The 22,500-nt window shown below is 42.4% G+C and overlaps 1 protein-coding gene across 2 annotated transcripts in view; it reads left to right on the top strand.

The window, feature by feature from the left end:
* Positions 1 to 22,500, top strand: part of LOC138966241 (uncharacterized) — a 45,587-nt gene that overhangs the window by 6,215 nt on the left and 16,872 nt on the right. For both annotated transcript variants that reach the window (XM_070338382.1, XM_070338383.1), the window contains exons 4-11: positions 10,754 to 10,971; positions 12,074 to 12,213; positions 13,383 to 13,539; positions 14,241 to 14,314; positions 14,625 to 14,865; positions 15,583 to 15,734; positions 16,648 to 16,816; positions 21,296 to 21,349. In XM_070338382.1, coding sequence (XP_070194483.1) covers positions 10,754 to 10,971; positions 12,074 to 12,213; positions 13,383 to 13,539; positions 14,241 to 14,314; positions 14,625 to 14,865; positions 15,583 to 15,734; positions 16,648 to 16,816; positions 21,296 to 21,349 — 1,205 coding nt within the window. The remainder of the gene's footprint in view (positions 1 to 10,753; positions 10,972 to 12,073; positions 12,214 to 13,382; positions 13,540 to 14,240; positions 14,315 to 14,624; positions 14,866 to 15,582; positions 15,735 to 16,647; positions 16,817 to 21,295; positions 21,350 to 22,500) is intronic.

The following is a 22,500-nucleotide window of genomic DNA, read 5'->3' as shown; positions in this document are numbered from 1 at the left end:
ACTAATTGTGTAAGACGAAAAGAGTATAACATAAATGCATATTGTTTCAAGGAATTTGCTGAGTTAAATGGATTTGCGAGTGCGAAACTTTCCCTCCCAAAAAAAGACGCGTTACTAACCGACAGTGTTCTCCGGTGATGGCCACGGTCGACTTTGTGTATCCCAAATTTGGTTTTCAACTTTGATGAACACTTTCAGGACTAAAATATTCATCGTAATCAACTCGAAGGTAAGTTGTTTTCAGTTGTTCCACATGAGACGTTATCACTTATTGTACTCCATGTACACATGCACAGATTACTTGATTGTCGAGACCATGATTGGAATGGAAACGGACCGGCCAAAGATGGCGGGTCTTTCCAATAGTCACAATGTCAGCCCTAACTCAGTTCAAGGGATACACATTCTTTTAGACTCAACTTTTGAGTCAGTATAGCGAAACAATGGGTCACAAGCAGTGGAACACAAAGGAAAAACACGTTTCACATAGACGGACGCAACCTTTAGAAAGCTGTTTAATCAGACTAGCTCAGTGCATGAGACTGAAAGCGGGGGCGGCCATTGTTATCTCAAGTACTTAATTGGGCATTTTACGATCTTGAGGGAGGACGATGTATCCAGACAAGCTGCTTCAAGTTCAAGTGAATCTGCCCAGCGGACAGTGGTATGAGAAGAATTCAGAACTTGACACATTGGCTCATTACATACTTGACTGTCTTTTGTCGACCTGTTCTGTTACTCACTCAAGTAGGCAGCCGAGATACCCTGCCGGTGTCACGATTTCATCTTTCGTCTGTGTACATATTTCCCCCTCGACATATACTCAAAAATGTTGTTTCCTGGTAAAATTAAGAAGTGAAATTATTTAAGGACGAAAAGCATGTCAGTTTCTTGCATGTGAAGAAAATTGGTGGTAAAATTTAATAGATTTCAACCCCAAAATCGAATTCTTCGAAAACGTGTACTGAGTGGTTAATTACGTCCCTTGAGTAAGAAGGAAACATTTTAGGATGAATCAAATTTCTAAGTTAATTAAAACAAATTGGTTGGACAAATTTGGCCCCATGAATGTAAGGTACACAAGGTCGCTCATCAGTACTATCGAAGGGTGTTTTTTTGTTCAGTGTAGAGTTTATACTAGATCAACGAGGCCGAGAAGCGAAATATCAACACGGCGAAAGATGAAAACGTCACACCGGGGGAGAGAGCGAGACAAAGAGGAGCTATCGGGTGGAGAATGGGGAGGTGATTCGGGGAGGGGGGATTATAATGTGTGTTATTTGTAAGGAGGAGAGAGTGAGACAAAGAGGAGCTATCGGGTGGAGAATGGGGGAGGGGATTCGGGAGGGGGGATTATAATGTGTGTGTGTGTGTGCTACCTGACGGATTTTGATGAACATTGGTTTACATATTCTTGAGAGCATTCGCTTGTGTGGCTGTTCTCCGATATTTGATAGCGTTATTTGATGTCATATTGTCCCCTTTGTAAAAGTTGAGCCCGCACTGTCAGAGAGAAGAACACATGAATATAATATGTAGAAATCGCAAACCCGGCCAGAAGGCAGACACGGACAAAATGTAGGATGCTGATACATGTAAAATATGTGTCTGATGCGAGTATAGGCTTACTATGTTTACAAAAATTGTGAATAATATCTAGCCGAGATGAATCGCAACCTTTGTACCTCTCCCTTTATTTAAGATTTTTTCCCATTCTTCTTCGTGTTAGTTGGACGGTATTCTTTCTTTTTCTTTTTCCTTCCAGCCACAACACAGATAGCGTAATAGCGGCTGTTTTATTCATTCTTCTGTCTCGTTCCCTCATATTCGCATGTGATATTATGCCACTCCTTATGAGATTACACCCCCCAAACTTTGTTGCTAGACCTTTGTTGAGGAGAGAAGAGGCGAGGAAAACTGGTATGAAGTACAAGTCAAAAATCGCACCTTGATCTTACCTGACTCATTTACGGCACTTGGCAGTCTTTTGTCGGGCTTTTGTCGATCGCTTGTCCACTTGGATAATAAAATTACGGACATGCTATCCCCCCCCCCCCCCCTCCTCTAAACTTTGCCAAAATGGGTCCTCTTGAGACATCTCGCGTATGAGAACAAAAGAAAACCGAACGGGCAAATCATATGGACAACACATGTTGGATTTCTTCTTAGGGTACGCTCACCAGTAAAAAAAAATGCAGCCAATGTTTTCTCGAAAAGTTGTGTTTGTGTGTGTGTGCGCGTGCGCAGGTTTTTAATGTACTGTTTCGTTGAGAGGATCGTGGGTAGTGTTTTTCCTCTTTATTTTAAAATGTTCATTACAGACATATAAGACAAAATAAAGAAAAAGAGAAAAATACAGCAAAAAACAAGTCGCGTAAGGCGAAAATACAACATTTAGTCAAGCTGTCGAACTCACAGAATGTCCATAGAGGGGGAATCGAGACGAGGGTCGTGGTGTATGTGTGTGTGTGTGTGTGTGTGTGGTGTGTGTGTGTGGTGTGTGTGTGTGTGTGTGTGTGCGTGTGTCTGTGTGTGTCTGTGCGTGTGTGTGCGTGTGTGTGTGTAGAGCAATTCAGACTAAACTACTGGACCGATCTTTATGAAATTTTACATGAGAGTTCCTGGGAATGATATCCCCGGACTTATTTTTCATTTTTTCGATTAATACCTTTGATGACGTTATATCCGGCTTTTTGTACAAGTTGAGGCGGCACTGTCACACCCTCATTTTTCAATCAAATTGATTGAAATTTTTGCCACGCAATCTTCGACAAAGGGCGGACTTCGGTATTGCATTTCAGCTCGGTGGCTTAAAAACTAATGAGTGAGTTTGGTCGTTAAAAATCAGAAACTTGTAATTGACATTATTTTTTTTATCAAACGTTCCAAAAACAATTCCATCTTATTCTGCGTCATTATCTGATTCAAAAAACATATAAATATGTTATATTTGGATTAAAAACAAGCTCTGAAAATTAAAAATATAAAAATTATTATCAAAATCAAATTTCCGAAATCGATTTAAAAACAATTTCGTCTTATTCCTTGTCGGTTCCTGATTCAGAAAACATATAGATATGATATGTTTGGATTAAAAACACGCTCACAAAGTTAAAACGAAAAATATGTATTCTTAAACGGATTTTTGTTTTGGAGTACATTTTTCATTCAATTTTCTGTTCATGTTTGCTTGCTCTTCATTTAAACTGTACAATAGCCGCCATTTATATGTATTTTTCTAGAAAACTGTAAACACCACTATAAGCATTATGCTTGTTGTTGTTTACTCTATATGCGTTTTTTATTTGTAAATAATGCACAAACGTTGAATGCAACAGTTTAAACCAAACGAAGAGAGGTACAGAAAAGCGTGCTATGCAGCACAGCGAAACCACTATGTACAGCGCTGAACAGGCTCGTCAGTTTCACTCCGTTTTGCACAAGCGGCGGACTACGGTCTTTGTGAAAAAATGCAGTGCGTTCAGTTTCATTCTGTGAGTTCGACTGAGCTTGACTAAATGTTGTATTTTCGCCTTACGCGACTTGTTGTTGTCCTCAGTTGCATGCAGGCTGCTTCAACCCTGAGTTGTTTTGCCTTTTTACATTTAGTCAAGTTTTGATTAAATGTTTTAACATAGAGGGGGAATCGAGACGAGGGTCGTGGTGTGTGTGTGTGTGTGTGTGTGTGGTGTGTGTGTGTGTGTGAGTGAGTGTGTGTGTCTGTGTGTCTGTGCGTGTGTGTGTGTAGAGCGATTCAGACTAAACTACTGGACTCCGATCTTTATGAAATTTTACATGATAGTTCCTGGGAATGATATCCTCGGAAGTTTTTTTTCATTTTTTCAATAAATACCTTTGATGACGTCATATCCGGCTTTTTGTAAAAGTTAAGGCGGCACTGTCACACCCTCATTTTTCAATCAAATTGATTGAAATTTTGGCAAAGCAATCTTCGACAAAGGCCGGACTTTGGTATTGCATTTCAGCTTGATGGCTTAACAACTAATTAATGACTTTGGTCATTAAAAATCGGAAACTTGTAATTAAAATTATTTTTTTATCAAACGATCCAAAAACAATTTCATCTTATTTTTCGTCATTTTCTGATTCCAAAAACGTATACATATGTTATATTTGGATTACAAACAAGCTCTAAACATTAAAAATATAAAACATATACATGTAGATATGATATGTTTGGATTAAAAATACGCTCAGAAAGTTAAAACGAAGAGAGGTACAGAAAAGCGTGCTATGCAACAGAGCGCAACCACTTCCGCGCTAAACAGGGTCGTTAATTTCACCGCCCTTTGTACGAGCGGCGGACTACGGTCATTGGGAAAAAATGCAGTGCGTTCAGTTTCATTTTGTGAGTTCCACAGCTTGACTAAATGTAGTAATTTCGCCTTACGCGACTTGATCTTTTTCCCACACACTTTGAACACGAGCGAGTACCAGCAATAGAAAATTAACAAAACACCTTCCTCCCCCTCTTAGGTGAAATGAAAGCGGACGTTTTCAGCGTGCATTCCCTTGAATTGACTGAATGGTTAATCATGCTTCTGTGATCTTGGGAGTTGTGGGTTTTTTTCTGTCCGACTAAAGGCTTACTGGAATTTACTGTTGAGTAATAAGTGTGTCATCTTAGGACCATGCCAGTGCATGGGGGATATCTTGGATACAGGGCGGACAGGCTTGCAAGCAATATATAACTCTGACTGTTGACCGTCGTTGTAATTTCCCACTTTGTAGTTGTCAAGGTATTTTAACATGTGGGCTTTATATTTTATAAGCGTGTACAAGAGCATTGTTAGTAATAACGTACGCGCGCTATTTTTAGTTAAAAAAGGGATCAACTTGGAATGTGCACCCGACATTCCAATTTGTTTTCCCCTTTCTAATAATGGGTGAATTTGTTTTATTATAACTGAATTGCTTACAACCGAAATACCCACATGCCGAAATAACTGAAATAAAAAAAATAAACAAATAGACGAATAGGGAAATGATACATCTTTCTTTCTTTATTTGGTGTTTAACGTCGTTTTCAACCATTCAAGGTTATATCGCGACGGGAAATGATACATAAATAAGTTCATAAATGAATGAGTTAATAAATGCGTTATGGCGAAATTTAGATAACAAATTAGGAACTTTAACATTAATTTCAAATTAACTAACCAAATAACAAGATCAATAGGTAAAGTGTTTTGTATGGGGGATGTAACAAAATGAGGAACTTGAAAACCACCATGTAGGTGTCCGACATTTGCTGGTGTCTTGTTTGCAATGATTTCAATTTGGTTCCAACATTTTGTTGTCGTCGTCGTCGCTCTTGCTGTCTTTGTTGTAGTTGTTGTTATTTGGGGGTTAAACGGGAAAAGGGGCAGAAATATGTTGGACTATTGAACGATCGTTTTCACGCTAGGTGTCGGACTTCAAGTACAACGCGGGGTAAAAGTACTTAATGGAAATCCATGAGCTATGAGTTCAATAGATAATCGTTATTTCGAGCAATTTCCATGTCTGAACATCCCACGGATATCCGCGTGCCACCCATCATTTCCTTTTACACGACAAAGTCGTGTCGTAACAATTCCCTTCCACCCTCCCCCTACCCCTCCCTATACACTTGATAGTCCTCAACTTCGACCTACGGCGATAGGGGGATAATTGAGACAGCACTCTAAGTAGCTTTCCAGGTTACTGAAAGACTTTGATTTTGATCACAAGTTTTGGAAACTGTGAGCCCTTTCATCCTCAGGGAGACAGACGGACACCGCTCCTGTGTACAACGTGGGATTTAGAGCGGGTCAAAGTTGAATCAAACTTGCCACATTCATTTCTTGCCTCATGATTAGCATGCATCGTTCACTGCTTATTGTTGTTGTTGTTTAGAAATCAGTGCGCGCGCGCGCAAGTTTGTATGAATGTGTTCGTGCGTGAGTGTGTGAGTGTGAGTGTGTGTGTGTGTGTGGTGTCGGTGTGTGTGTGTGTGTGGTGTCAGTGTGTGTGTGTGTGGTGTGCCAGTGTGTTTGTTTGAGTTCGTGCCTGTGTGTGTGTGTGTGTGTGTGTGTGTGTGTGTGTGTGTCATAGTGTCAGTTATTATTTCTTTTGTCCCAAATCCTTGTTTTCCAGAAACCTGTGATGTCATTCTTCCTTGAAAATTTCTTCCAAAACTTGGTTGTCCAACTTTTGTCCGAGAGATGAGGTCGGAACGGTGGTATGAGAAGAATTCAGAACTTTACACCTTGATGTCATCTGACTGATTGGCTAATTACACACTTGACTGTCTTTTGTCGACCTGGATCATAAAATTGCCGACCATGTTGATTTACCCACCCCCTTATGAACGTGAGTCTACTTGAGACATCAGCGTAGCCAACACACACCAAACCCAAAGTCGGACCATAACAAGTTTTCATTATTTTATGCCTGTCACCCCACCCTTTTACCCCCCCCTCCGCCCCCACCGCTTACCCCTTCTCAGTTCACAGTTAATTGTCTGCAGCCTCAACCCCCCGTGGGTAATAAATCACTCGACTATCGTCGCCTGCTTCTGATGACCGCTCTAAATAATTTGTCAGATAGCAGTGTGCAAAAGACACCGTTGAGTGTACATGTATTACCTTTCCTATATGCTTAGGACACGTGCCTTTTCAAGTCATTGTCAATTACAAAATGTAGGTCTTACACTGATTTTCAGGTGACGGTATCAATGCCGGGTCCCTGTTCTGCGAAAAAAAAAGTGTTTGCATTAATCGGAAGAAACATACTGCATAAGCGTAATTTATGCAGAGTTTTTAATGATCAATGCTTACTAAATTCATTGATTAGATTGATTTTATATAATGAAGTTAGAATTCTGCTGCTCTGATTAGTGAAATATTCAAAAATGCTATCATGCTATTTTAGCACTGTCATGGCTTTGTAGACTTATATTATATCTGCGTAATTGATTTCAACTCTTAGAAATCAAAAGTATAACAAGAAGAGCAAACGCTCGATCGAGTCACTTTCGCAGTTCTGAATATTATATGAGGCATCAGATGGACAGGAAGAAATTGCTATTCACAACACAATGAGTCACGTTCACATAAAATTTGAGCCCGGTCACTTTTATAGTTTCCGAGAAAAGCCCAACGTTAAGTTGTGTGTTGCCGAACAGAAAAGGCTAGTTATCTCCCTTGTTTTTTCTGATAACGTTCGTAAAAGGCTACAGATGTAAATACTTTGATGTAAAGAATAATCCTACAAAGTTTCAATCACATCCGATGAACTTTGTCAAAGATATAAAATGTCTAATTTTTCCTTTGACGCTGACCTGTGACCTTGAAAAAGGTCAAAGGTCAACGAAACCATCGTTAAAGTGTAGAGGTCATTGGAGGTCACGACTAAACAAAATATGAGCCCGATCGCTTTGATAGTTTCCGAGAAAAGTCCAACGTTAAGGTGGTGTCTACGGACGGACGGCCGGCCGGCCGGCCGGACAGACTAACACTGACCGATTACATAGAGTCACTTTTTCTCAAGTGACTCAAAAATTGTATTGTGTCTCCTCTTGTCGTTAAATAATCACAACAACTGTAAAACAAATTTGCTTTGATAAAGCTCCCGTTTTTCTCTCAGAATTTTGCTCATTTTTGTTTTGTTTACATGCCCCAGACACAAAAACTACAAAACGATTCATAAAAGTTCCGTTCCATGCATTCCGTCTCCTCTCAATCTAAGATCCCCCTTCCCCCCAAAGTTTTCCGCTAGCCTCTTCGACTTTTCCCAACGAAGCGTACAGGAGCGGGGCAATCAGGAGCCTTTGCAATTTTATGACCCGTCTGAAAGAAGTGATTGACTGGACACTGTCAAGTGCTCTTAAAGAAGCGATCAGATACGTGAGAATCACAGTGTGACATTTGACAAGAGGTTGACGGAAGTCTGGCAACCAGATGTTAGAGGGAAAAAATAAAAGTGAGATCGCACGTGTCGGACAGATGAAGGTTAGAAAACAAGTCGCGTAAGGCGAAAATACAACATTTAGTCAAGCTCAGTCGAACTCACAGAATGAAACTGAACGCAATGCATTTTTTCACAATGACCGTAGTCCGCCGCTTGTGCGGCAAAACGGAGTGAAACTGACGAGCCTGTTCAGCGCTGTAGTGGTTTCGCTGTGCTGCATAGCACGCTTTTCTGTACCTCTCTTCGTTTTAACTTTCTGAGCGTGTCATATCTATATGTTTTTGGAATCAGGAAACAAAGTTTGATTGTAATGATTGCTTCCATTTTCTGTGCACCTTCCACCTCTACAACATGCATACACTTGATAGTCTTCAACTTCGACCTACGGCGATCGGTGGATAATTGAGACAGTACTTGCTCCGAGGAGCTTTCCAGGTTACCGAAAGACTTTGATTTTGATAACAATGTTGAAAAGGCTGTGAGCCCTTTTATCCTCAAGGAGAGAGACGGACACCGGCCCCTATAATGGGCTTTAATTGGAGCGTGTCAAAGTTCATTGCATCCTGATCAGCATATGAAACGTTTATCGCTTATTGTAGTTGTGTATAACTCATAGTAGTGGGAATAAGGTGACGCGCTAGTGTGAGTTTGTGTGTGAGTGTGTGTGATTCGTATATTTTATTTTATTTTATTCATTTATTTTTATTTTATTTACGAGGATTTATATCGCGCACGTATCTCACCACACAATGCGACTCAAGGCGCATGTTACCTATTAATGCCGTGAGAGATGGAATTTTTTACACAATATATCACGCATTCACATCGGCCAGTAGATCGACTGCCTTTAGGCGCTGCATCCACCTTTCACGGCCTATTATTCCAGGTCACACGGGTATTTTGGTGGACATTTTTATCTACGCCTATACAATTTTGCCAGGAAAGACCCTTTTGTCAATCGTGGGATCTTTAACGTGCACACCCCAATGTAGTGTACACGAAGGGACCTCGGTTTTTCGTCTCATCCGAAAGACTAGCACTTGAACCCACCACCTAGGTTAGGAAAGGGGGGAGAAAATAGCGGCCTGACCCAGGGTCGAACACGCAACCTCAATCAATCAATCAATCAATCAATGAAGCTTATATCGCGCATATTCCATGGGTACAGTTCTAGGCGCTCTGCAGTGATGCCGTGTGAGATGAAATTTTATACGGCCAGTAGATTGCAGCCATGTCGGCGCATATTTACCTTTCACGGCCTTATTCCAAGTCACACGGGTATGGTAGACAATTATTAACTGTGCCTAAGCAATTTTGCCAGGAAAGACCCTTTTGTCAATCGTGGGATCTTTAACGTGCACACCCAATGTAGTATACACGGGGGGTGGTTCGGACACCGAAGAGAGTCTGCACACAAAGTTGACTCTGTGAAATAAATTTCCGCCGAACCTGGGATCGAACTCGCGCTGACAGCGGCCAACTGAATACAAATCCAGCGCGCTACCAACTGAGCTATATCCCCGCCCCGCCCCTCGTATATATATAGCAGTAACGGATGTTATTTGTGTTTGGACAATTACAAACATTTAATTCTTGTACACAGATTAAAGACAGTTTCCCTTCCAGGTCAAATATCTTAATGATGCAAATACAAATAAAATACCCCCAAACTGTTCTGAAACGATCAATTTTCGTTTGAAATACTTCATTTCTTATGGAAGGAATACACACTGGCACACAGTCTTTTGTTGTCTTGGCTTGCGACCTAAATCTGACACAACAAGGCTCGAAGAAGGGACATAATGCTTCATTTCATATATTAAAAAGAAATACATGTAGTGTCAACACTCAGTTGGCAGTAGGCCAGAGACATAGTAGGCAGTGGAAAGTTACTAAAAAGTGACCTAAGTCGAAAAGATGTGTATTTCTACTCCAGACATTATGGAGGCTCTGGTGTCACTAATATCAATGTGCTGTCTTTGCTTTGTTTAGCGACCAGCATCAAAGAGGCGCATAGAGGACTGCCTGGGAGAAGAGGACCACCAGGACAAAGAATGAAATCGATTGAATATGCTGTGCTGTTGCCCTGCAAAGCTGCGTGCATTTTTAGTTTCTCCGCAACATAATATGCATGTTTTTGTTATGAAATAAAATTGTTGATCGTATCTTGAGTTTATGGTGTTACATGTAATAGTCCTTATGATCTGTGACTGAGTGTGAAAGTTGGTGTGTGTGCGTGTATATATACCAAAACCTACATTCACTCTCAACGTTGCATTCACGTCGAAATCAAACCAAACCACAACCACAACCAAAAATTCACGTTGTGTCGACGTGTAATTCACGTCAATTTTATCAGGAAAAATGCACCAAAACACAACTTTTACGTTGTGTCAACGTAGAATTCACGTAATTTTTGATCTAAATTTTGACCTAAAATTTACGTTCCATTCACGTGGACATTACGTAAAAATGCAACGCAATTTCAACCAAACCACAACCACAACCAAAAATTCACGTTGTGACAACGTAAAATTCACGTAATGTTTTTACGAACAATCCACTTCCACCAATAATTCACGTTGCATTCACGTTGGTGTCACGTAAAATGCAACGTTGTTTTCCAACGTTATTCCCACGTGATTTCGTCCATACAAATCTACGTAAAAAAACGTTGAAACGCAACGTAAACCCAACGTAACCCAACGTGAATACAACGTAAAATTGTTTGCTGGGAGGAATTAACGTGGATGTTGGTGTTTAACGACATCGCTTGAACAAGAGTATCTCCGTGTGACAGGACGCAGAGAGCGCTTGACGTGACGTGCAGACAAGGCACATGCAGCACTACGCTGTGGCAAGGGACGGATTTCTTTCTGCCCGAAATCGTGTCCTTCAACATCACGCTTACCTACACTGTTACTGACGCCGGCACTTGGAATGACAATCACACCTATCACTTCACCAATATCACACAGTCAGGAGCACATGTTTTTCAAATCACCCCCTCACAACGTGGTAAGTTAGCGCACACACACACGCACACACACACACACACACACACACACACACACACTCTCTCTCTCTGAGTCTCTCTCGATCTCAGTATCTATCTTCCAGTCCACCTTTCTCTCAGTCTCGCTCTTGTTCATGCTATGTCACTTTCACTGTTTTAGTGTCTGTATGTCTTTTTTTTTATCCATCCCTCCCTCATTCCATCTCTCCATTTATCTATCTATCTATCTAATTATCTATCTATCTATCGGGATACCTATCTATCTATCCAGGGCCGGACTAGGCGAAGAGGAGGGGGGGGGTTGCCAGTGGTGGCCCAGGGGGATGTCCCCCCTGGCGGCAGGGGCGGATCAGTTCATTTTATGGGTGTTTTTTTTCAAAAGTATATTGTGAAGATATGGGTGTGAAGGCGCAAAGCGCCGAGCCGACGGCGCGAAGCGCCTAGCTTGCTAGGGGGGTCCGGGGGCATGCCCCCCCGGAAAATTTTGAAAAAAAGGATGCAAAATGGTGCAATCTGGTGCATTCTGAGAATGATCATTACCAGTTTCAGGCAGCAGATTTTGTCACTGATTAAAAATAAAGAAATGCATACCTCATTCAATATTTTTATTTTTTGGCTGGGGGGGGGGGGAGGGGGGTCCGGAAACCCTAGAACCCCCTCCCCCCCCCCCCTCGTTGTGGGGGTCAGGGGGCGAAGCCCCCTGAAGCTGATGGGTAGGTCATATTCTGAGATAGGAAAATGGTCGCTCCTGGAATGAAACGGCATAAAATAAGCAATAATTAAAAAAAATTAAATAAGTAAGGTACATGTTTAGGCTAGGGGGGGGGGGGGTTGCGCAACCCCCATAACCCCCCCGGTAGTCCGGCCCTGCTATCTATCCCAGCGTTAAACTCTCTTTCATTTTCGACATTAGAAACTGATCAGGTTTTGATTTGGTTGACACAGCGCCTTTGACTACTTTGGCGGAATTTCCCATTTATATCTATCACATTATAATTAGTTTGTCGTTTCGTCTTGGGGTCTGTAGTGGTGGGGCTTCTATTGCTGCGTATTCGTTGTGGCCAGAGTCAGCGCGGTTTACCCTGTCTTTCTGTGCTCGTGCAGTCCGAGTCCCTCCGCCCCGTCAGCTGTCTGTGACGTCACTCAACGCTAGTTGTCTGCACGTGACGTGGAGGGTGGTCAGCTGGGAGCAGCTCCACTGGCGCCTCGTGCTGTTCTCGCCCCGGAACACCTCCATCCTCAAGGCAAGCTTGTCCTTGTCTCTTTTCTTTTTGTCTACACGGTTAGTTTTCTTTGGGATCGGGAAATCCAAGGGGCGTTGCTTCTTCGTCCTTGTTTTAAAGTTAAATGTACTTATATGATAATGGAGAGCCTTTCCCGCTGAAGCATGACGACGTGAACATGAATGAGCCCGGGATGAGTAGGTAAAGACAGTAATCAGGGGCGGATCCAGGTGTTTTTTTCCGGGGTTTTTGGACCCCCCCCCCCCCCCAAAACAAAATGACCCCTAGCCTTATTTTTTCTTTTAAATGAAGAATTATTTTTTTAAATAAAGAAATAAATTTGAAAAAAAAGAGAAAAAATGATGGCTCACATTGCACCAAATTGTTCCATTTTCCTCGTTTTTATCTAAATTTTCCGGGGGAGCATGACCCTCTAGGAGCCGACCTTTGTCTTCAAAAATACGGTTTTGGAAGGTAGTTGGGTCATTTGTTGGCTCAGGTTGCACCAAATCGGTCAACTTTCCTTGTTTTGATCTAAATTTGTCTTCTTCAATTAACTTTTTGAAAGGTGTACTTTCTTGGCTCAGATTGCACCAGATTGCTCCATTTTCCTTGTTTTTATCAACATTAAACGTCGATCTGTCCCTAAACGAAATTTAGACCCCCCCCCCTTAAAAATGACCTATCAAACCGAGCGTTAACTGGGCAAGAAACGTCCGTCTGTGCCCCACGGGAGACATCGACGTAACATTACAAAGGCTGTGACCTCGATTGCCCCACACGCTGGTGTAGTGTACAGACCTTGTTTTCTTCTTTAAGAAATTTTTTTTAGCCAGAGTTCAAACTGGGTCAAAGCTTTCGCTGTCTCAGTCGTGATGTGATCCGCCCCGGGTAATCAGTGGACATCCTCCTCTGCTGTCTCTCCGTTTTACAGCAAAGGTTCTGCTCGACACCGCCCAAGTCGACTGATCAAGAAAAACGTGTCTCTGAGACCCGTTCTGCGCCCCAAGACGTGTCCGTGTCATGCTGGTTCCAACCAACCATCACAAACTACACCATTTTTAGGAAGATTTTGATTGCAATGTGTAGTCTTTAGTTATCTCTTAGATGGTTTGTTAAGAACGTTATTGTTGGTAGACGGTATGACGTGATATAATGAAATAATGTGTTCATATCTTTTTGCTGTAAAGGAAGAGGCATTAGAGGGGAAGAACCTGACGTCTTACCAGCTCTGCGACCCTGACATTTCTCCTTTCACCCTGTACAACGTCACGCTTTCCTGCCGTCGCGGATCCAGTCAAGTGTGGAGTCACGTGACTGCAACCTCTGTCCGTACGCCGATGGCACGTAAGACTGCGTGTGTGTGTGTGTGGATCTCTCTTCCAACGGCCCCTTTTTTGACAACTCCGTGCACGTATATTGCTGGGACTGAGTGACGTAACGTAACGTGCTGAAAGTACACCACCGTACAAAGGCTACTTCAGTCGCCTCGTATGTCTGCTGTTACGTGTTCACTGCAAATGATGCCGTTTACCCATGGAGTTTATCTTGTGTCATTTGCTTTCTTTGTAGAATGTTTATGGTTGAATATATATGTGTGTTGTGGAGATCGCTAGATACCACTGGAATCGAATGGAAGGATAAAGAACATTATGGAACTTACTTTGATTAAGTGCGCAGTCACTCATGACGTAAGCGTAGACGCTCATCGGACAGACGGAACTGTGTAGATCTAACCAGATTAGTGTCGATGTTTCCCGAATATTCTCGTATGTCCATTAACTATATAAGTAGGGCTGCGCACACGTATTGTTGTTCTTTACCAGTCTTGCACTTGTTCTTTCTTACACTGTGCTGAGAGATATTGTCACCGTTGTTCCAGCTGTTATTAAATCTACAGAACCTACACAACTCGTTGTGTCTCCTTTGCAACTGAGAGTGGCGAAAGGAAAAACACGACAATGTGTGTATATTTTATTATTCTTTTGTTTGTCGTGTTTGCCATCGAAGAAGTGACATGTTTCAGTGATACGAGTTTGTGTTTGCAGCACCAGATGGCTCGCCAGACCTGGCACCAGGGTATTCATTTCGCGGCGAGCACGAAGCGGTTTTTTACTGGAAGGTACAATACACACACGCACGCACAAACCCACGCACCCCAGCCAACTCAACACAGACAAACATGTGCGAGCTCACGCCATCACAAAACAAGCGGCTCTGACCTTGTACCGCATGGGGTATTTATAATTTACATACTAGGCCTACTCTGTGAGTCTTTTTTTTCTTCTTCTCGTTCACTTAACTCTGTGAGTTAAAAGTGTTCGCTTTTTGTATTGTTTGATTACAAGGGCCTACAGTACCTGTGCTTGCAGTATTATCATACTATTGTGACCCGCGTTCCTGTTGATGAACTGTGACGTATGAATGCACAGCCCGTGTCTGCGAATGGCCCAAAGCTTGACTACCAAGTGACCATCACCACAGCCCGGCAACACACCGCCACCCCCTCCCCTCGCCCTCAGCGCACCGTGCACCTCACCACCAACGTCACGCACGTCTCTGTCAGAGTGGATGACCTTGACCTTGATGCGGGCAGCGAGGTGCACGTGCAGGCGGAGAACGCGGCGGGTGGTGGCAGAGTGGTGTCTGCCATCCGTCTGGCTCCTGGGCTCGGTGAGTTGGCTGAATGAGAACACTGCTGGACCACACATTACACGACGAACCGACAGCTGTTATCCTACAAAACTGAAGTTGATCTCTCTGTCTGTCTCTGTCCCTCTCTCTCTCTCTCTCTCTCTGTCTGTCTCGCCTATCTTTCTCTCTCTCTGCAGGCGAGGACAATAATGTATTGAAACATATCCAGTGGTGCGTGTGTGTGTGTGTGTGTGTGCATGGGTGTGTGCGATTATGTGTGTGTGTGTGTGTGTGTGTGTGTGTGTATGATTATGTGCGCTTGTGTGTGTGTATGATTATGTGAGCTTGGTTTAAGCGTGTTTTATTCAATTTCTCATACACACGTTTCAAACAATAACAACATTAAGAACGTTAACAAGCAGATTGCTTATGGACACGTTCTTGAAATGATAATCAATACACATTCCGATAGCAAAACATGGCGAACAAGTGATAGCTTCAACACTTATCTTGATAATCTTTCATTATATTTTATACAAATAAGATGATTATGTGAGCTTGTGTGTGTGTGTGTGTGTGTGTGTGTGTGTGTGTGTGTGTGTGTGTGTGTGTGTGTGTGTGTGTGTGTGCGTGCACGCACGCGTGCGTGCCGAGTTTGACTGTGATTTCACTGGCAAAACATTGTGTACTAGAATATTTTTTTCTCCAAACTTACATTATATGAAATGATGTGGTCAAACCACTGTGAGTGTACAGATGAAGGACCAGAGCTGCTTGCGATTGTCGAAAAGGAAAAAGCGGACTTTGTGACGCTGAACATCACGTGGCCTGCTGCGTTATCGTCATTCATTGACTCCTACACAGTGTTCTGGTGCGCCCACAGCACACGTGTTCCTGGTGACTGCAAGGTGAACAGCATAGGTTGACCCCAACCGGTACAAACTGACCTGTGTCATACTCGACTTGGGCGAGTCTTTCAAACAAGATACAATAATCTCAATTTCAAGCGGAAAAAGAATATATTGAGGGCACCGATCACGAAGAGTGTTAAATTGAGATGAACTTTCCTCTCAGGACATACACACACCATGGGCGGGGATATAGCTCAGTTGGTAGCGCGCAGGATTTGTATTCAGTTGGCCGCTGTCAGCGTGAGTTCGATCCCAGGTTCGGCGGAAATTTATTTCACAGAGTCAACTTTGTGTGCAGACTCTCTTCGGTGTCCGAACCTCCCCCCGTGTACACTACATTGGGTGTGCACGTTAAAGATCCCACGATTGACAAAAGGGTCTTTCCTGGCAAAATTGCTTAGGCACATTTAATAATTGTCTACCTATACCCGTGTGACTTGGAATAATAGGCCGTGAAAGGTAAATATGCGCCGAAATGGCTGCAATCTACTGGCCGTATAAAATTTCATCTCACACGGCATCACTGCAGAGCGCCTAGAACTGTACCCACGGAATATGCGCGATATAAGACTCATTGATTGATTGATTGATGTTTACACCAGAAGCAACATTTATTCATGCGTGTACACATGCACGTAGATGACCACACTCCACACACAGACCCTGACACAGGCATCTAGACTGACATGATCTGGACCGACATCTAGACACACACACACACACACACATTGACACACATGAAACAAATGTGCCAAGCCTTGTTACAATGCTTTTGCTTATGATTAACCAGTTAATATCTCAAAATTAATAACAAGAGCAGTTAAGCAATCTGTCCGGCCAGTTCAAATAATTCTGATTTTATAAACGTTGCCATACTGCACTGTCGCAATGTGTTGCCATGTATGCACAGGGTGAGGTTGCGTGGCAGAGCGTGCCTGCCAACACCACGTGGTACAGCCTGGCGGTCCGCAGCAGCGCGTGGCCCGTCACTTACGGCGTGTCCACACAGTACTCTGTGGGGGACTCCATCCTCACCACCGGCTTCCGATTCTCTGCATGCTTCTTTACCAGAGACAACGGTAAAGAACATACTAAACATAACATATCTATATGGTTTTGGATTCAACAAATAATAAAGCGTAAGATGGACTCATTTTTAGATCGATTACTAACATTTAAATTTCAATGAGAATTTTGAGATTTTTAATGACATTATTTAATTTTTGAGCTTCTAAGCTGAAATGCAATCCAATAGTCCAGGCAGTGTCTAAGATCGCTTGACCAAAATGTCAATCAATTTGCTTGAAAAATGAGCCGGCTTGACAGTGTTGCCTCAACTTTTACTAAAGTCATCAGACATTTATTGAGAAAAACAAACATGTCTGTCTCTCTCTCTCTCTCTCTCTCTCTCTCTCTCTCTCTCAGGTTGTAAGATAAGGCGTAGCCTTAAACCTCTATCCTTGTAACAAAGAGTTTTATCTTCATCACCATCATCTCTCTCTCGATCTATCACTGTCACTCTTTGTGTGTGTGTGTGTGTGTGTGTGTCTCTCTCTCTCTCTCTCTCTCTCTCTCTCTCATCCGACTCCTGGCACACAGGTCAAAGCAGAGGTGTCAGTCTTGTGTTAACTAGAGTGCACGTGTACCCAGCAGGAGGGGGATGATTCGGGTCAGAAGTGGGGTAAGCACTTTGGTTTTCTATCCTTGGCACAAAGGGTCACAAATCCCAAAAATAAGGCCTTACAAAAATAAGCCCTTATTTTCAAAACAAGGCCTTGTTTTTAAAATAAGGCCTTAAATCTCTATGGTCATAAAAAATGAAGGCGTAAAGAAATTAGGCCTTATTTATTGTAAGACCTTAATAAAATAAGGCCTTATTTTCGATAAGCCCTTAAAAAAAATAAGGCCTCAAAAAAATAAGGCCTTATTTTTCTGCGCATCACTACTGCTCACCCTAATAGCAACACACAATACCTTAATGACACATATAGACGACAACACATACACTCACACGCACGCGCACACTCACGAACGCACATATGCGCGTGAGCGCGAAAAAAGAGATCATAAATGGAACAAGAGAAAACATTTCCAAACCATAAACATTATGACACTGGTTGAAATCGGTTGTCGCACCTGGAATCTCCTGTACACCTGTACCTACCCTTACACATTTGCAAACACACACACACACACACACACACACACACACACACACACACACACACACACAAACGTAGAAACAAAGACACACAGATACGTACAGACATACATACACACAAAGACAAACACACACACACACGCACGCACGCACGCACATACACACACACACTCTCTCTCTCTCTCTCTCTTTCTATCATTCTCCCTCTGTCTGTCTGTCAGTCCGTCCCGTCAGTTCGTTCGTCAGTCCGTCTGTCTAACTGTCTGTCAATCCGTCTGATTGTCTGTCTCTCTCTCTCTCTCTCTCTCTCTCTCTCTCTCTCTCTCTCTCTCTCTCTCTCTCTCTCTAACGCCGCTCTCTCTCTGTGTACCACCATACAACTGAGAGGCAAAAAAATAAGGCCTTCAAAAAATAAGGCCTTATTTCCAATATATGACCTTGGCAAAATAAGGCCTTATTTCTGTTACGGCCTTTTTCTGAAATAAGGCCGTAAAGAAATAAGGCCTTAAAAAATAAGACCATAAAAAGATAAGCCCTTGTTTTAAAAATAAGGCCTTATTCATTTAAGGCCTTATTTGGGGGATTTTTGACCCTTTGTGCCAAGGATACTTTTCAGTCTTTAGGTTCTTGCTTTCAGTGAAGAAGATGCCAACACGAAATTGCACTATGCTCTTCTATTTATTATCCTTGTCTGTCGGACATGAAGACGGGAAGCTACAATCGCCCAAGGCCGAGTCACAGGGTTGACATCATCAGTACACAGCTTCACGGTGTGTCATGTTATGCATACCAGCTGAGAAGATTAGCAAAGCCATTTATACTCTTTTTTTCCTGAGCCGGTTACCTCATAGATCTATTTATACTAATTCTTCAGTTTGTTTGCTTCGTTGATCATACCCCCCCCCCCCCCCCCCAAATGTCGGTGTCAAAAGTTGACTCGACCACTTGGCTTTTGTCTCTCAGTGGACAGTGGCCTACATAGCTGACACCTCTCTCTCTCCTGAGGTCTGGTGGTGAGAGTGCTAGGGTGATATGGTGGAGACAGCTTGTTAGATCTCTGAATATAATTGAAGAGGAGTACATGTACTCTTCCTTTCAGAACAGGTGTACCCGGCCTTGCAGATTAGAAGTTTCTGCTGTCGGGGCTGGGTAAAGGGAGTGGGCAAGAGAGGCTTAAAGGGGAAAGAGGAAATGGGCGGTTCTGGTGAGGTTATGCCCCCTCTTTCTTTCGGCCGGTATCTGGCGCCACCTCGCGGCAAGATCACACGAGAAAGGAAAAAAAACTTGCATTGGTCCCAAATAGCATATCGGTTTGGTAACAGTTCGTGTGTAAGTCGTGCATTTTATACGGTAAACAGACAATGGTCGGTTCTGGTGAGGTTATGCCCCTTTTTTCTTTCGGCTGGTAAAGACCACAGGAGTTGTCTCGCGTTATCACCACAGAAGCGCTCCGACATGGGACAGGGAAAAGTCACTGCCTGAAGCATTCAAAGTAAAGCCAGACAAAAAGAAATTACGACATCACACCGTATACCGTGGTTGCACTAGGCAAATCTGTCCGAAGCGGTTGCACCCTTATTTTTCTGTCCGAAGGGAGACACGCGAAGTAAGTTTCTGCACAAAATCACCTGTAATTCCTCACAAATGACATATCATCACAAAACTACGTCATAGCATCATATCATCAATTTCTTTCATTGCTTCAATGTGTTTGTGAACGTTGGCCTTCAAGTATTTACACATTTCAAGCGCATTATGTGCAAATTTTGACTTTCCGCAGTTACTAGGGAAATTCAAGCACATGCGAAAGGCTACACGCGATTGTAATGTGATCTATGGTCATTTCTTGACATCTGGGTCAGATGATATGATTTAAAGTGGTGCAGGAGCGTCATATTTCATGAATCTGTGAAGACATTCAAAGATTTGTCGGTTGCGCATCTCCGAAGTCTCTCTGTTTTTTTGGTTGCACATCCCCGAAGCAATCGGTTGCACACCGCCGAAGATATTTCGGTGTTTCGATGCCTATGTATATAGCATGCTTGATCTGGGGGTGCCCATATGGTTTGCCACTCCTGGTCGTTAACTGTAGGTAATATCTTATATGGCTAAGAGCAAAAAGTCGTTTATTAGGCTTGACCAAACACGATTCTGAAGGAAAGAGTGTTAATGTGTTTAGAAATGACACTTTGTTCATAATCATTACTGTATAATTCTATTTTTTTAAATCGGGAAAAAATCGCGTCAGCGTTTTTTCCTTCAGGATTCTATTTCAAGAGGTGAAATAGACCAACTTTTGCTCTTAGGTGCATAGCAAATTAATAGCGGTTGGCTGTCCAGACGGCAAAACGATAAATTGACGTTTTGCTAACAATAAGTTATGAAGCTAAATCTGTTAAAAGAAAACCCCACAAGCCCGTTATCCTTAAAAATCCTGTTTGGTCAAGCCGCAAAACACACTTTTTCCTCTAAGACGCATAACAAATTGTCCACGGTTAACCGTGGCAAGAGTTTTGTTGCATTTTGTGGTTGTATGACAATTGCTCATAGGACAAATGCACACACACACACACACAACATTGCACTGAATTCATGTACATGCCTTGTCAGATGCGAAAATGTCACTTTGGAGCATGAAAATCACACACAAAAATATTAAAAAATCCTCCGGGCGGGCGGGCGCGGGCGGGCGCGGGCGGGCGGGCGCTGACGATCAACATCATTAATATTATTTAGCATAATGTAGGCAAAACAGAAAGAAAATGCTTCGGCGGTGCGCAACCGAAACAAAGCTAAAACTTCGGAGATGCGCAACCAGCCACTTCGGAGATGCGCAACCGACAAATCTTTGAATGTCTTCACAGATTCATGAAATATGACGCTCCTGCACCACTTTAAATCATATCATCTGACCCAGATGTCAAGAAATGACCATAGATCACATTACAATCGCGTGTAGCCTTTCGCATGTGCTTGAATTTCCCTAGTAACTGCGGAAAGTCAAAATTTGCACATAATGCGCTTGAAATGTGTAAATACTTGAAGGCCAACGTTCACAAACACATTGAAGCAATGAAACACATCGATGATATGATGCTATGACACCTTAGGCCAAAGTACAAACGGTAGTTTTGTGATGATATGTCATTTGTGAGGAATTACAGGTGATTTTGTGCAGAAACTTACGTCGCGTGTCTCCCTTCGGACAGAAAAATAAGGGTGCAACCGCTTCGGACAGATTTGCCTGGTGCAACCACGGTATACGGTGTGGACATGCAGGTTTTCAATTGATATTTTTGCAAAGCAAATACAACATGTTACCGCTTCTTTTATGAAAACACTGCTTCGGCCATGTTGATTATAATCAACCAATTATCTTGTGTTGTTTTGTTTGCAGCTGGGACATTACAAGCCGTGTATTCACAAGGATGCAACGGCAAGATGTTGGCCGGTAAGTAAGTTGACTGCCAGTAGTTTGAGTGACTTACGTTTAACGCCATGTTTATCAACACTTTGCATCGTATACTGTCTTGCTTAAAAAACGTTGTTGCTGGTTTGTTGTTAGAAGTTCAGTTCGAACTGGTTGTCAAAATGTGTATTTTTTACTTATTTCAGAAGTTGTATTCCAGTCTGCAAACTAAACTTGGCCAACAAATTATTGCAACAAATTTCAAACCCAAAATAAAGCATTAATTCCTGTGTCATTTCATTAAAACTGTATATGCCAGTTAAGGCCGTTCACTTAACCTTCAGGATCACCTTTTGGATTAAATATCTCTTTTACAGGGATCACGTGACCGACGCTCAAGTAAGGGTACCCTCAAAATCGACCAGACAAAAACGGAAGAGCCGAATGAAAAATCGACAAAAAAATCACAATAGGCAAAACTTTGCAACTTTGACATACCAAAAGAAAGTCAAACCAATTATCTGCCCTGAACAGATTGTTTTGTTTTGCTACCTTGCGTATTTCGCGTGCTATGCTATTCCTACTGATGCGGGTGTCGATCGCAAGAGCGGTCAAAAACGAGACTATTTGTGTCATCCCAAAAAAGGCTGCACTTTAGCAATGACTTGGTGGATTGCTTTGAAACTTTCAGAATATTTTACCAACATACTAGAGATACTTCGAGCAAATATGTTTAAGAAAGGTTGAGAATACCACCAGTGATCAGTTGTTCTTTTCAATTTCTACCCGTTTTACAAGTTTTGAGTGAATTTTTAAGCATAGACTGTTAATCGAGACGAGGGTGATGGTGTATGTATGTTCGTATGAGTGAGTGTGTGTGTGTGTGTGTGTGTGTGTGTGTGTGTGTGTGTGTGTGTGTGTATGTGTGTGTGTATGTGTGTGTGTGTGTGTGTACGTGTGTGTGTGTGTGTGTGTGTGTGTGCACATCGTTTCAGGTTGTCATTAAAATCGACTTTTTCTGTAAAAGATTGCGTTGTATTGTTCATCAATTTCTGAATCCCGAAATATGTAGATATGTCATGTTTACTCTAAAAATGAGCTCACAATTAAAAAAAAAAGGAACTACGTTTGCGAGCTTCGCGGAGCGGGGCGTGACCCGTCTCGGTCTTCTGCTAGCCAAGTCATACTACATG

The sequence above is a fragment of the Littorina saxatilis genome, linkage group LG5 (assembly GCF_037325665.1).
Source record: "Littorina saxatilis isolate snail1 linkage group LG5, US_GU_Lsax_2.0, whole genome shotgun sequence".
Taxonomy (NCBI): domain Eukaryota; kingdom Metazoa; phylum Mollusca; class Gastropoda; order Littorinimorpha; family Littorinidae; genus Littorina; species Littorina saxatilis.
Note: the sequence above shows the minus strand (reverse complement) of the source record. Positions and strands in the feature narration are given on the sequence as shown.